This window comes from Rhyacophila brunnea, unplaced genomic scaffold (assembly GCF_057557595.1).
Source record: "Rhyacophila brunnea isolate RB1 unplaced genomic scaffold, BYU_Rbru_1.0 scaffold_8, whole genome shotgun sequence".
Lineage (NCBI taxonomy): Eukaryota > Metazoa > Arthropoda > Insecta > Trichoptera > Rhyacophilidae > Rhyacophila > Rhyacophila brunnea.
In genome coordinates, this window is record NW_028233350.1 from 1280590 (window position 1) to 1297703 (window position 17114).

Consider the following 17114-nt stretch of genomic DNA (forward strand, 5'->3'; position numbering starts at 1 on the left):
ATATTTAAAATTAATAAGTTCCACATTTTGATGATGCAGAAATGTTAGAAAGCAGTAGTTCTTCAGCAATTCACAAAAAATTCAAAAATACCTAAAAAAGGTGGACTAGGCTGATTTTGAAATCTAGCGACACATTTTTAATGTTGATGCATTTATAATATTATGTATTATCAATTCATCCAAAATACCGCAGCCTTTTGATATTTTTTTTAATTATATTAAAATAATTTTATTGTCTAACATACGAAAACAAGATTTGAAAAAAAAATAATAATCGAATAATTATACTAATTATTATTGTTCCATTTAGTAAAAGAACATACACGATGTATTATTATATTGTATGGAATATAAAAAATATAATGTATATTTACCATAAGCGCAACTCAAGAAGACAAAGACTACCAACAGACGAAACATTGCAAAGGTTTATTCTAAGAATATTACAAAGTAAACAATTTAAATACGAATACTCGTAGTCATATCCAGAAACAGAAACTATTCTAGAAATTACAATACAATAATTATTGACAATTAATGCTTAAACGGACTGTTTCGTATTTAAAATATATTAAATTATAGCTATTAACGTGATAACAATAAATAGGCTGATGTTCTGAAATGGAAATAGTAATTTTGCAACCATAAGGTCCAAGGATCGACAACAGACGCAATTATTTTTTTCAATTCTGGAATATGCATAATATACCTACTTATTTGGATTTATCTAAAAGAAAACAAGAATAGATGGCCAAAATCACCGGCAACGCCTGGTTACATATGACGCAAAAAAACAGACACATTTATAAACTGTAATATTGCATACTGAGATCTATAAGGTCATTACTGCAAAATAACATGAAAATAACTCATGAATGCAGTTCAATAGAAATTAATTTAGAGCTATATAGAGGCATTATCTTACATGAAGCCTTTTTGCCTAAAAAATATTTCATCTTTGGTACAATGTTTATTGTGCTAGACCACCGTATTTTTCAGCAGTCTACTGCAATTAATTAAATTGTAGTTAATTAATTAACGTTCAAATTACTCAAGATCATGTTATTTGCAGTTATGACCCTATAGATCTAAGTGTGCGATATATTTATTGAACATATATAATTTTAAAAACACTGCTGAGAAAATATGTTATAACCAATAGAAAAAAACTTTTTTGATAAAAGTAAGACACCCTACAGGATCGAACCTGCATCTCTCGGGATTCGCGCCCATAGACCACTATGCTAAAGGCTCCATACTTAATTGCAACAAATTTTAAAGAATGGCTCTTAATACTATCTGAAGCACTTTCCAAATCGAGTTACTATTGGCGATCGGCTTTTGTATTTTAAATCAAAGTAGGTATTATTTTAATTACTAACCAACGTCACGGATCACTCCAAGATTTTTTGTTGTAATTAACTTGAGCTTACTAATAATTTTAATTAACTATTTTTTTTATTCAAGGAATAATTCATAAGATTTAAGAATGTGAAATATATTTACGTAAATACTATGAAAAAACATGCACTCCGCCCATGATAGCCGAGCGATACGGTATCGATATTATATTGTCGTTGGTAAAATTATATTTTATTTTTCAATAAGGGGTTGGAGCCAGATTATATGCGTTGAGCAAGTGGCTAATATCCATTTCTAGTAAAAAAAAACTCAAATTATTTAATAAAACATCCACTCTGCGGAGGCCCATATTATTGTTATCCTTCTTGGGGTCAAATGTCGTGATGTAATTGCAAAAATGTACGTACATCGAGTAACATCATAATACTTTTACACGTGTGTTACTATTATCATAATTGCACCTAGTAAATAATAGAATAATTGAAAATTGTAATTCTCAAGTAGTCATTTATATAGTATTTTAAATGATTGGAGATAAACATGTTCTTGAGTTTAGTATTTATCAGTCTTAGTTTAAATCTAATTTAATTAAGGTGTATTTATTTTATATTTTATTATTTCAGTATCAAAAGTAGACCAAATTATCAAAAGGATATTTTTTAAGGAACGGTCATACTTACCTACCTTTGGCAGACAAACTTTTATATATTTCGATAATTTACTATGTATTCCTAATAGTCTAAAGTCAAAAGTCTTAGATCAGCCGTATTAAAATCGTTCAAATTCACCCACTATAATATTATAACTAGTATTGTATGCCCTCCAGATATAGGAAAATATATTGAAAAACAGTGCTTATTACATAAAAACACTTTGTAAGTATACTTAGATACTTTTGGTATAACATATTTTGAATCAGAATGCTATATTTTGACACCATGTTTCTTATAATAATACCGTAAGTGATCAAACAATTCTTTTTCTGTAGAGATACTAATTATTATAGGTTTAAAAACTAAATTAAACTTTCAAATATTGTTAAGTGTAAATTTACAAACTTTTCCCTGATCACATATTAAAAAATCAGCAGTTACAAAATTTTATAAATAATATTATGACTAGGTACCTGCAAAACTACATTCCAGTGATCGGAAATTTGTTTTAGGTTTAGATATTTACCCGAATACACATAATTATTGACCATTCAATCAAAATACTTATAATGTCGACTTACCAACTTTTGGCACCTTAATGTCCAGAACTGGGGTGTAAAAATAATTTTGTAAAACGACGTTGGTATTTTATTAAACAAAATTTATGCACCGATTTATATGTATGAACATTGACACACAATAGGTCATTGTATTTTTCTAATATTAAGAATCATTTAAATACTATACTACGAGTATTTAGTTGTAATACAATCGAACTCGGTTATTACGATCTATACATAGCGAGATCTCGGATGTAATGAGGAAACATTCGTTGATATTTTGGTTTATGATTTTCTCCATACATTTATTCATTGTTATAACGAGCAACTCATCGGATATACCGAGCTAAAATACTGTTAATGTGTCAAACGTTTAAAAATCTTCTGACACTAAGCAAAAAATTCCGATCGGACAGGGTGCCGCCGGGGACGGATTACGTTTATGACACTAGTTAAGTGTCTAAGTACCAAACTTATTGTTGTTTTCACTGACAAGAATGAAAAAGTATCCACGCATATGGTTGAAAAATCCAAGGTGTGTGAATTCCGTAGGTATCTACCAGCGTTCATTACAATAAACAATTTATTTTGTAGTTTATGAAGGCCATGCTTGTTTCGGGGATTTTTACGATGGTTTTCAGATTTTTTATTTTCGACCTTTTTGCGTCTTTTTTTGCTATGTGACCGCTCATTTAAAAATCCCTATTCTCTGATATAACGAGTACCGCTTATAACGAGAAAATTCAGTCGGTCCCATCTTCCTCGCAATAGCCAAGTTCGACTGTATTTAAAAACTTTCACGCTATTGCGTATGCCAATACTACTGCCCTGAGAAGAGGATTTTTGTATAGTTATCAAAAATGTACAATTATTTGGCATATTTTTAGAATAAACAATCGACAAACTTTGTAAGAATTATATAGTGTGACACCCCCGTATGGTCCCCATTTGGGGATGTCTTTGTGTATCTGAAGAGGCCCGAATCGGTATCGAAGCCAACAAATAATAAAGCGCTGATTGCGAAAATAAGAAAATAAATAATGTTAAAAGTCGGCCGGCAACATTGTCTTTGACCGTTGGAGATATGCAACGTCGCCCAAGAAAAAAAACCGTTGGGAAGGATTTGACAAGATGGCGCTCAGATCGCGACAAACAGCTAAATCGCCAACACGCCGATTTCGTCCTCCGTAGAATTAAATTATTAAAAATGTAACCATATAGTATAATATTAACGTTAAATAAACCTCGCCGTTTCTGATAACAATTCCGGTGTCATAATTATCCACCTTCATCCCAAATACAGACGATAAAAAAGAAAACAAAACACAAAGTGACAGTTGAGAAATTTTCTGCTACCAAAATGGAGGGTAGTGATAATAGGCATGTGTCATTATAATACCGTATATTTTGTCGTTATGAAAATCAATATTAATCGAACTCATTAAATGATGGCAGGTAATAAGCATGGCGGTACCCGACAGGCCGCGAATTTATATGAAAAATTAACACCTTTTAAACATAATATCTTTTTTGTATTAATATATCATAGAGACTTGTATTTCTGTAAGTATCTCACCATGATTGTGAGAGAGGCAGTATGACGTGTATTAAATTATTGAAAATAATCGACCAGGGCTAGTAAAGTAGGTACAGCGTGTATACACGCTCGTTTTGATAGATTGGTCAGTCTTTCCCGCACGGAATTGTAAATGGATTATTTTTTTATACCAATTGACGTAAGTATTACTTATATTAAGAAATTTTAATATTATCTTCTTCTTATTGTGCCATCCCCCAGAGGAGGTCGGCCACCATCAAGGCGATCTTATCTTTGTCGTCTGCTACCCGGAACAGTTCAGTGGAGCTGTACTTGTACCAATCACGGAGGTTCTTAAGCTACGAAATGCGACGCTGTCCTCTGCTACGCTTCCCATTGATATTTTCTTGAACGACAAGTTGGGGAATGCTGTATTTTTATCCTCTCATAACGTGGCCGAGGTACTGTAGTTTCCTGGTTTTAATACTACGTAGAACTTCTCGGTCCTTCCCCATTCGATTGAGAACTTCAACATTTGTCACCCGGTCAGTCCAGGGAATTTTGAGGATGCGTCTATACAGCCCACATCTCGAAAGCTTTAAGTCTCCGTGACATCTCTTGGTTTAGCCTCCATACTTCCATACCATAGGAAAGAATTGAGAGCACGTCATAACAACGTACCATACGCAGTCTCAGACCTAGGTTAAGATCTCAATTATTATAAGATAAATAATAATTATTTCCTTTTCATTCAATAAAAGTCATACAAATAATATGGCTTATCTGTATTATGAAGTTTATTAAATTATGTATAATATACATATTGCTTATATCTTTAATTCAACTTATTTTTGTATTATGTACATACATACGGCATATTATATGACATATTATTTTTACTATCCAAAATGGATCGCTTGCGGCTATAACACACAATAAACCTGGGTGCAGCTAGTTTCACATGGTATAATGCAAGAGACGTGATGATGGACATAAGAAAATGGCATTAATTCAAACTTACTTTATGCTTCAATATTAGAGCATGACAGGGTGAAGTGAGTAGGTAAATTAAAGACCAATAAAATATTTTATAAATAATTCTTATGTTTCTACTAATATCAATATTAAATTATTTATTTAATTTAGGGGGTCACCAATTGGTAGCTGTTTAGTTATTAAGTTTACGGTTATGAGATGTGGAGTTGGAATTAATTATTTAATACACATAATTACTTTTTATGTGGATGTTTATTGATTGACTTATGTGACGGGATTAAAATTTATAGATGTAAGAACTTTTGTTGTTTGGTAGGTGTGAGGATACAACATCTAATAATTATATATGTAGAAGGTTGCGTTATGTGTGTGATATGATTAATTCGGGACACTAGTTAAAATAATACACTTCGTTGAATGTTATTAGTTTTATATTGCAGTACTTCATTTTAGATTATACACGGCATTAAAGAATACTGTCACTTTGATATTGAAGTTTGTTATGTAAGGTTTACATTATGATTTTAATTTTACACTGAGTTGCGCGTGTATATTTTGGCTGTGCAGTTCAAAGCCAACATTGCAACTAGTTTTTGATTGTCATTTCTCGTATTTTTAGTATTATTATCTATACTATGCAAATGGACATAGACAATAATACGTCGATTGTAGAGTTGGGTTTAAACCTCTACAAATTTATTACATTGTGATCTAAGTAAGTCTTTTCTGAGGAGTGCTGCATTAACAATTATGACATTTGGCTACAGTTTGTCGATAGATGTTACTATAAAGAAAATGATAAATTTATTCTGTAATCAAATGAATATTTTCAATTTACTATAGTGACCATGAGTAGACAGCTTAAAAAAATATGTTGTATTTTAATAAAAATATGGTCAAATTTGATTATTATTATGTTATTAAATATCAGTAGAGACTGTTTATTTATTCAATACAGTTGCACATATTTTTAAAACAATACTGATATATAATATTATGTTACAGAAAATTAAACTCCAGTATTTTGTTTAATCCATTCCCTAACTGCTCCGACGTCACAGTATACTCCCGGGTGATTTGCCCTGGCACATCCAGTCGAAAATGAAACAATTCCCGCTTGCATTCCATTTGAGAGTACTAGAGGTCCACCAGAGTCACCCTGTAGGAAAAATTGAATAGTATAGTTACAAACTTATCAATGCACTTTAATTAAAATTACATATCGTCATTCTCCAGCAATACCTCAAGACCATACTTGATTATGTATTCAAGTAAGTCATGGGATTGACCGTGTGATTGCAAAGTGAGAAACCCTATAAAAGATTTTTCGAGGGATAGTTGCATTTTTCAATCTACACCATTTATTTCACTATCCATATTATAGTAGGTAGTAAAATATTATGTCGGAAAGTTGATCGATGATATACATATTGGATTGAAACGATAAGCAAGTAGAGTAACGAGTGTTGCCTCCCCGCCATGCTTAGTAGTATCTGTAGAGGTTTACTCAACCCTACAACTGACGCATTATAGATAATAATACGAACAGGAAATAACTTTATTATGACAAATTATTACAAAACCAAAAAATACAACCACTGTGTATCATTCCTTACTACCCAAAGCACCATATCATCACACACTCAACGCAACTTTCCAAAACATATAACATTATCACCGTTGCCATATTCAGCATCTTCAGAGAAACTCCCAATATTATATCTACTGCATTTTATAACGATGTATTTTGCAACACCACACCGCTCCGTCTCTTTTTGGCTTTGCGCCATATTCTCCAAAGTTAGGGCGTAGTACGATAAATATTTATAATTTTATTATAATGCAATAAAACATAAGTTTTAGATTTCTAGACAAACTGAACAAAAATACGAAGATAATGAAAATAATAACGGATTCTTAATATTATTCTATATTATTCTGAGATCTGCATGACAAAAAGCTATTTTTAAGAAATAAACTAATATGTTAGTCTAGTTTCTCTTTACTCAGGCCACGATGTGAAATTGCGTGATATTGCGCGATATTAGTGCTATTTTATATTGTAATCGTTAAGAAGTTGTTATAGAATGCAATATGTACGTATGAATAACTGTTTATAATATTTTTCCACTAGAATTCGGGTGTCAGATACTATTTTTTTTCATTTAAAAATAACAATTTATTAGATTAGCATATTATTATATTTTACTGCATAAATAAAATTCAAAATAGCTATACTTAAACTAATAGCACTACGGTTATAATTCGGAATATCGCGCCGCAGCCCGACTAATATTATATACGGCTTAATAATATAATTATTATAAATAATTTTCTTAAATAAACTCTTTAATTTATTTTGTTAATTTTGTAACATCAACAGCTAAATATTTAGTAAAATTTGAAATATTTTGTTCAATTTCTAAGCACATAGGAACATGTTCAAGTTTGAAAATGAATACTCTAATTTTTAAATGGTCAAATAGTGAGTGATTTAATAAAAAAATACTGTATGCAAACCTTGCATGTGCTTTTACCACCCTCCTTAAATCCAGCGCATATCATGCGAGGTGTGATTGGCTGTTTGGATTTCTTGTAGTCTTCAGCACATTCGGCTCTGTCTACTATAGGAAGCGTTGTGTCACGTAAGGTGTTTGAAGAATGGCCATTTTCCTTGAAGAATGATTATAAATATAACGTATATTATTTTTATTTATCATTTACGATGTTGTTTCAAAGAATTATATATATTTCCTAATTATTTTTTTAATAAAAAAAATACTTTTTCTTTAATATGCTTAGTGAGAGCTACAAATTAATATTTAGTCTAGTTGTGGTATAAATACGGAAAAAACTTTAAAAATCGTATTATTATTTATTTTCTATTAAGTACACAGATTAAAACATGGACCCTAAGTAAAAGAGAGATCCAGAAACTAAGGGTAGCACAACGTGAAATAGAGAGGTGCATACTGGGCATAACGCGAAAGGACAAAAAGAGGAATGAGTGGATAAGGAAGCAGACAAGGGTTTGCGATATAATAGAGTTTATTTAAAGCCTTAAATGGAGATGGGCTGGACACATAGCTTGAAGAAAAGACAATCGTTGGACAAATCTAGTCATCCAGTGATATCCAAGAAGTACAAAACGTCCATAAGGTAGACCTAGAAACCGCTGGATCGATGAAATGATAAAGTTCTGTGGAAGTACATGGCAACGCAACGCACAGAGCTGAGAGAAGTGGAAGCAGCCAAGAGGCTTTCATCCAGCAGTGGATTGATTCCGGCTGATGATGATAATGATGACACAGATTATACATAAGCACTAGTAAACAAATTCAAATTCATAGCATACATACTTATTAACATAATATATACAATTGAAATTTGAGAGAACACAATATGAAATAATACTTAAAAGAAAGAATGTATGTATCTAGCAGTGGCGAAGGGTGGAGGTAGGCTGTTAAGATCCGCCATAAACAGTGCACATTAAACTTTTTCAGACATACATATTTGTTTTCATTGAAATAAGACTACAATTTACAGATAGTGTTGGTTAGTTTTTAAAATTCAATTAAACCCTGAGAAACCAAGCCATAATAGATAATAGTCAAAAAATACATGTCTATCTACAAAATATCTAAAATTATGCAATTAAATCATACATAACTGTGAATATTTTATAAATAGAATAATATTTTTTATTTATTTTAGTTTGGTTTAGTCAGGGCTTAATGAATTAAAAAAAATAACCAACAATATGTGTAATATGTATTTTTAATCCAACGAAAACGAATAACTATGAATGAAAAAGTGTGCACAATTTTGTCGTATTGCCCAAATTAGACCAAAATTATTATGGTTTCGTTTAGGCATGGTTTAATTTATTTTTAAAAACTAACTAACACCATCTGTAAATTGTAGTCTTAGTTCAATAAAAACAAATACATATGACTAAAAAAGATTAGTGTGCACCATTTATAGCGAATTTTAACAGCCTACCTCCACCCTTCGCCACTGGTATCTAGGTATATGTCATTTAAAAGGGAGGCGTATAATTCTAAAAGCCGATAAATCCACATAATAATAATATATAAAATAACTTCCAAAATCCACCAAGAGCATTTGAAAAACTGTTTAAAAAAAGTTTAATACGTCCATAATTCGATTAATTATTATACAATTTTATATGTATTATATTAACTGAATTACAGGAATTAATGGCTACTGAGATAGGGCATATTTGATTTAATTTAACAGTGTAATAGAATTGAAATAAACTAACACTAAAAACTTGAAATACAAAAACGTTATTTACTGCAAACATTGAATTTTGGATTTAAAAATATCTCAAATAAGTAATTATTAAAGCTATACTTCAGTTGAGGTATGGTGTTTTTAGATCGTGGCTAGGCGATGCGTGGATTGTGCACATGACGCGTGCCGAACGAAATATAATTTGTCATAAAAATCCAACATGCGTCCATTTGTTATTATGTTTATTGTTATCTTACTAATCATAATAGTAGGTACATTCATTGACATGTTTTCTTTTTAAAGTATATACGTAAAGTTTTTAAGTCATCTTTAAACGATTTAAGAATATTTTCATCCGACACCATCACAAAACAAATTGACGTGCGGATACCTCGACTATCAGTCTCCGATTGGCGACTAGTGAGAAATTTCATCGCATCTACTGTTGAAAAGTATTTGCCGTTTCACTGAAGTACGCTCTTAATATTTATTATACTAATGTCTTTTTTAAATTATTGATAGCTGAAGTACCCGGTTTCGCACAGGGTCGCTTCGTGGTTATATTTAACTTAGATATTTAAAAAATAATAAGAGGTAATTATTTTTTTAATATTAAAATATCTGTGTTATACAATATAGCAATATGAAAATAATTCTAATAGGAGTAAAGGTCAAACAAAAGACCACTAAATTAAAATCGAATCCAAAATATGCAAACGTTATCTCTATATATATAAAAATCTCGTGTCACGATGTTTGTGGTCGAACTCCTCCGAAATGGCTCGACCGATTTTTATGATTTTTTTATATATATTTGTTAGGTATGAGAATAGGTCAACAAGTATATTTCATACCGCTAGGTGATTAGGGTATCTCTATCCAGAAAAATTTTCTTTTATTTTTTTGACAATTTTTTTTTGTATTTTTTTTATTATTTGGCATAAAAAAATACCTATAACCCCAAATTTTCAGCCTCCTACCCCCCACCCTCCTATTTTTTAATCGCGATTTTATTATTTTTGTATGAACAAATTTAACCGTCGTTCGTATTTCAAACAGAACGAAATTATTTATGTTGTTGAATGACAGATGGCGCTACGTCCGAGAAGCATTCAAGAGAAGCGTCGCGTCATTTTGACATTTCATTCGGCATATCACAACGCAGTGCGTGCAAAATTTTGTACGATTTATTTTAATTTATCTATTTTTATGTGCGTGTATTACAATGCCAGTAAGATGCAAGGGGGGCCATTTGAGCCGTCGAACGAATAAAGCAACAAACATGCAAAATAGTAGAGCAAAAAGAACAGACGAACAAATCCAACAAGATAACAAAAACGTGCGTGTAAGCATGTCGCAATTGCGTGCATCTCAATCACAAGAGGCACGAGCTGAACGAAATCAACAACGACAATTGGAACGGAGCCAAGCGCGCCGGTTCGTAGTTAACACACGCAGAGCAAATGACCGACAACGCCAACAAGTACATCGAACATTTAAATCCGCTTCGTTCTTTCGTCTCGTATTCGAGTACGAGCCAGATATTGAATATTCCGCTCATCCGAAAGTGCTGATTGGTGCTATGGACAAAGAATGTCCCCATTGTCATGCGCTCAAATTCAAACATGAGTCAGCCGGGATGTGTTGGGCATCAGGAAAAGTGCAACTACCAGAAATTGAGATACCAACAGAACCATTGAACGGCTTGCTCATCGGCACGGTTCCAGATTCAAACCTGTTCCTGAAGTCCATTCGCACATTCAATTCATGCTTCCAAATGACTTCGTCCGGAGCAACAGAAATAGTTCACAATACTGAGGCAAATGGTCAACAATTCTATTCTACGTTCAAAATCAAAGGCCAAGTATACCACAAAGTAGGCTCATTGCTGCCAATGCCAAACGAACCACATACATTTTTACAAATCTACTTCATGGGCGCGGCGGGAGGACATCAATCATGTAGATGCACGTTGCGGCTACAATAGCCTCAATTCGCCTAATGCCAGGCGCATCGTCGTCGAACTGGACGCCCTGTTGAATGAGCACAATGAATTATTGAAATTCTTCAAAGCACACATGCACGTATTGCAAAATGACAATCACGCTATTGTCATCAATCCTGATAAAACACCAGCTGGAGAGCACGTACGTCGATTCAATGCGACTGTTGTTGACGACATTGCTGGAGTCATGGTTGGCGACCGCACATCGACGCGAAAAATCGTGAGTCGAAGAAGAAACAATAATCTGGAGTTCATCGCTGACACACACTGTTCATAGGACGCTCTCCAATATCCGCTAATTTTCTGGAAGGGACAAGACGGATATTGCATAAACATTAAACAACGAGATCCTGTCACAGGTAATTCATTCATTATGAACATCATCACTCATTTTGAATTGAGAAAATGAATGGTTGATGTTTTTTTGTTTTTATCGACGGTCATCGTCTACAGCGCTCTATTCCTCTTTCTGTCATAGATCCCATCCCCACACACTAACGATACATTCGTTATTTTTTATTTGACAACCAAAATATTCACTAGAAATAATTTATATGGCAGAACAACGTTTGCCAGGTCAGCTAGTTAATGTTATAAATATGTAGTAAAAAAAAATCAAAATTGCATGGAACAAACAAACAATAAACGTTGTATTTTATAATAATATAATACTAATTAAGAAACCTTTGCGGGTGTGCGCACAACAACTGACAAAAGTTTCATCGCGATCGGATGAATGTTATAGGAACGCATACGAATAGAAGAAGAAGATAATTTTATAATTTATAAATTTTCGTGGGCATGCGCACGACAACTCACCAAAGTTTCATTGTGAATAGAAGAAGATGGATATGGTTATTCTAATTCAAAAACCTTTGCGGGTTTTGGCACAATTATTGACGAAAGTTTTATTGCAATCGGGTGAATGGAATAGAAACGCGTACGAATAGAAGAATAAAAAATAAAAGAAGAATGTGGTTGTACTAATTCAGAAACCTTTGCGGGTGTTACCACAACAACTGACGAAGGTTACATCGCAATCGGATGATTAGTGTAGGAACCATACGAATAAAAGAAGATATAATGAAGAAGAAGAAGAAGATGGTTGTACTAATTCAGAAACCTTTGCAGGTGTTGGTACAACCACTAACGAAAGTTTCATCGCAATCGGATGAATGGTATAGGGACCATACAAATAAAAGAAGATATAATGATAAAGAAGAAGAAGAAGAAGGAGATGGTTGTACTTAATCAGAAACCTTTGCAGGTGTTGGCACAACAACTGACGAAAGTTTCATCGCAATCGAATGAATGGTATAGGAACCATACGAATAATGTATAAAGTATAAAGAATAATGTATAAAGTATAGAAACCATAAGATATAATGAAGAAGAAGAAGAAGATGGTTTTACTAATTCAGAAATCTTTGAAGATGTTGGGAAAATCACTAACGAAAGTTTCATCGCAATCGGATGAATGGTATAGGGAACATACAAATAAAAGAAGATAGAATGATGAAGAAAAAGATAGTTGTAGTTATTCAGAAACCTTTGCGGGTGTTGGCACAACCACTAACGAAAGTTTCATCGCAATCGGATGAATGGTATAGGAACCATACGAATAATGTATAAAGTATAGAAACCATAAGATATAATGAAGAAGAAGAAGAAGATGGTTTTACTAATTCAGAAATCTTCGCAGGTGTTGGGAAAACCACTAACGAAAGTTTCATCGCAATCGGATGAATGGTATAGGGACCATACAAATAAAAGGAGATAGAATGATGAAGAAAAAGATAGTTGTAGTTATTCAGAAACCTTTGCGAGTGTTACCACAACAACTGACGAAGGTTTCATCGCAATCGGATGAATGGTACAGGAACCATACAAATAAAAGAAGATATAATGAAGAAGAAGTAAAAACCTTTGCGAGTGTTTGAAGATGTTGGGAAAATCACTGACGAAAGTTTCGTTGCAATCGGATGAATGGTATAGGAACCATACAAATAAAAGAAAACAGAATGATGTAGGAGAAGAAAATGATGATTTTTCTAATTCAAAAACCTTTGCGGGTGTGCATACAACCACTTACCAAAATTTCATCGCAATCGGATGAATGGTATAGGAACGCATACGGGACAGACAGAAAGACAGACAGACAGACATTCATTTTTATATATAAGATATAGCCTATACTCTTCACGGAAGTGCAAACAATAAGTTAACAAAGTTTTATCGTAATCGGATGAACGGTATGGCAGTGCATTCAATACGAACAAACAAAGAAACAAACAAATATTAATTTTTATATATTAGATATTGTACCGGTTAAATATTTTATGTGACATTCAAAGTATAATTTTATTTCCTACCTCTGTTTTACCCCATCCGGAGACAACGACATTTGTCCCTTTAGGAACAGTTGATCCTGCTGCGACCAGAGGTATTATTTTGACAGTTTTATTATCAGGAACTATATCTTTGGGAAGGTAGATAATAGCTACATCATAATCAAATCTTATTGTTTTGTTAAACTGTGGGTGAAGTTTGAATATCTTTGACGAATAAGTTGTCCCTCCGCTTCTTAACTTTGAGCTTCCGATTCGAATGACAACTGATTTCGCGCTAAAAAATATAAATTTAAAATTATAAATGATAAAATGGTACATAGATATTTCAAAATAAGATATTGTGGACGTATCCTAATCAGTAGCGGCACCTCTAACACACTGCACTCCTTACAATTTATAACATAAATATAATAATAATTATTCCCTGAATGCGCGACATTGGCATTCTTCACAACCATTTAACCATTTATAACTCATTAATACTAAAATTCCCTATGATTTCAGTATAAACTTTAGCTGTGAATATTTAATTACACAGTTATATTGTATACGTCTCGGCGTAATACCAATTAATAAAGAGAACAGTTCACGAAATACTATTTTTTATATAAGTAAAAATCATTGTAGTCTTAATAGCGTTAGCTTAAATATTTTTTTTTTTAACATGTGACAGTTTTGTAAGACATTTTGGCTATTCTTTGCCTCATTATATGTTAAAATGATAATTGTTAAACATACAAAGTGAAAATAAATAACTAACATACAATGATTTGAGTTACCCTATCTCCACCCGCCATGTATATGCAGTCAGACTAATGTAGCAACCATGCACCTTAGTGCTTAAAGAAAAAGTTTTTTTTGTAAAATAAAAAGAATTTTGACTTGCTCTGCTGTCATTTATCTTTAATGACATGAAATTTCCTCTGTACTCGTGTACTGAAACTCTGCCGAAACAGGAATCAGGCGTTAAAAGTGATGAATCTAAGGAGGGATCGGAATTATTCCGTCCTCCATATGATGCAGTAAATTTTTCAAATGCCTCAACGTTGGTCTTGGTTCAAGTTGACGTAGCCAATCGGGCCCGTGTGTAGACGAACCCTCGCAAACAGCTCCATTCGGTCAGATCCCATCAACGGGCAGTCACAGAGGACAATGAATACACCTTGACTTTCTCTACAGAGTCCATACCATATTGCTTACTGGATTCTAGAATGCAATACCTACGTCTAAAGGCAGGACAAATAAATCACATATTTTAAGGGCCGGAGTGCTAGGTAAAGGAAAAAAATAAAATTAAGGGTACTGTTCGGTTAAAGCGGATACAGCGGAAAACGCATTTTGAAAATAGCCGATAAACTGGATTATTTGTTAGGTTAACCTAACCAAACCTAACCTAACCTAACCTAACCTAACCTAACCCAACCTAACCTAACCTAAACTAACCCAAACTAATAAATAATCCAGTTTATCGGCTATTTTCAAAATGCGTTTTCCGCTGTATCCGCTTTAACCGAACAGTACCAAATTAAGAGTACGATTAAGAATATTAAGAATGTATTTGCAAGCTTATCCTAGATAATAATATGTAGACTTTGTAGGACACACATATAAGTATGTCATTATGATCCCATGTCTTTTCTCATCTAATAAATTAACATTTTATAACCACCTAAAATATGTGAAAGTTTAACTGCCGATAACGCGTTAATACGTGAGTAATGACACAAATTCTTACGTTAATTACACCAATTAACTAATTGGCGGCATTGAACTAGTTAATACCATAAAAGAGCATTTTTGTAAATGTGGTCATGTAAAAAGTAGAATTAAGTCATATACATCATACATTGTGTTTTCAAATTCTATCATGGCAAATACGGAACGCTCGTTTGCAAACTCCATTGAATAATTTACCGACTATAACTTTTCATTTAATTATTAATTGAAATCAGTTGAATTCGATTGGAATAGGCGTGTGTTGACAATATAATATTTTTATATAGTTCTACAATCACGGACATTATTTGATATATTATGCTAAATATGGCTTTATTGTCAATTTCGACATGAAAACGTTTAAAACATTACTTTTTTATGGTATTAATAAATTTTATGTGGTTATTAAATTTTAATTTACAAGATGAAAAAAGACATGGTGTCATAATGACAATCCTATAATGTCCATAAATAGATTATCTAGGCTAAGCTTGAAAATATACCGCATTTTTTTTGTTTTCGACCCTTAAGTAAAAAAGATTTTTTTTTTTTTTTGAATTATTAATAACCATGTCCTTGCTTTTTCGTACAAGGTGGTTGTTAGTAATTTAAAGAAAATTAAAACCTACTTTTCCATGCAGTGACTAGCTGTAAGTATCCATCGTTTACTAATAATGGATCCTCCACATGTGCTGCGATGACTGACTTTATCCATGACAAGACTAACTTGATGAGGGTGCTTTTCGATTGTTGTCTCTTCGCCACCTACAATCTTTTCAATCTCAGTCTTATTCATGCTTTCTTCTTGCCCAACTCGTGGAAATCCTAATCAAAAACCATAATAATATAATGCATGTAATTAAAAAAATAAATAGAAACAAAATTTATAAAATTATAATAATAAAGGGTACTTTTTAAGCCCGATAGAACTTGAAATTGCACAAAAATAGCACATAAAATTTTTTTTTTTTAATTCAGAAGATCAAAATGTGGCATTAATATTTGAAAATGGTTTCGGACACAAAGCCACCGCAATTTTTCTTGATGAAGCGCATTTTGGACGTCCAATTTTGGGCCCGTTTTTTCGACAAATGTTGGAATATTATTAAGAATAACATGAACATTGTTGGCTTCCAAGGCATCAATTATTGCTGCTTTATCAGAATAAATCACTTACTTTACGTAGATTTACAAGAAATATAATCCTGATAAATATAAACATCACGATCTTAGGGACCAATTATTGACAGGTCCGTTTCTCGAAATAATATCGCCAAATTTTGATTTCAATAAGTCGATGGTTGCAGTCTCCGTATAGTACCATCCTGTTAAAACTGCATCTTGTCCGAATTAAAGTCATCCATATTTAAAAAAAAATGATCATTTCAAATGAAATGTAATGATCTCCATTGACGATAATACAAAATCCAACCTCATATTTGAAGAAATAAGGTATGATGATGCCACCAGCATATAAACTGCACCAAACGGTACATTTTTGTGGATGTAATACATTAAATAGGTACGTAAAGTTTCTTCTGGATTGATGTCACTCTAAACGCGCTAATTATTCTTATTAAAAAACCCGTTATTCTAAAAATGAGCCTCATCGATGAACGTAATTTTGCAGTAAAACAATGTATACAGGTTGCGAAAATCGAGGAATGAATTTCT

The 17114-nt window shown here is 32.5% G+C and overlaps 1 protein-coding gene across 1 annotated transcript; it reads right to left on the reverse strand.

Annotated features, from left to right (window-relative positions):
- Positions 1–6117: 6117 nt before the first annotated feature.
- LOC147063822 (trypsin-1-like) lies at positions 6118–16236 on the reverse strand. Its single transcript, XM_085959083.1, has 4 exons — positions 16070–16236; positions 13746–13998; positions 7629–7781; positions 6118–6267 (listed from the first exon to the last, which is right to left on the reverse strand). Exons 1-4 carry the CDS (start codon positions 16234–16236, stop codon positions 6118–6120), a joined length of 723 nt encoding a protein of 240 aa, XP_085815209.1.
- Between the last annotated feature and the right edge of the window lie 878 nt (positions 16237–17114).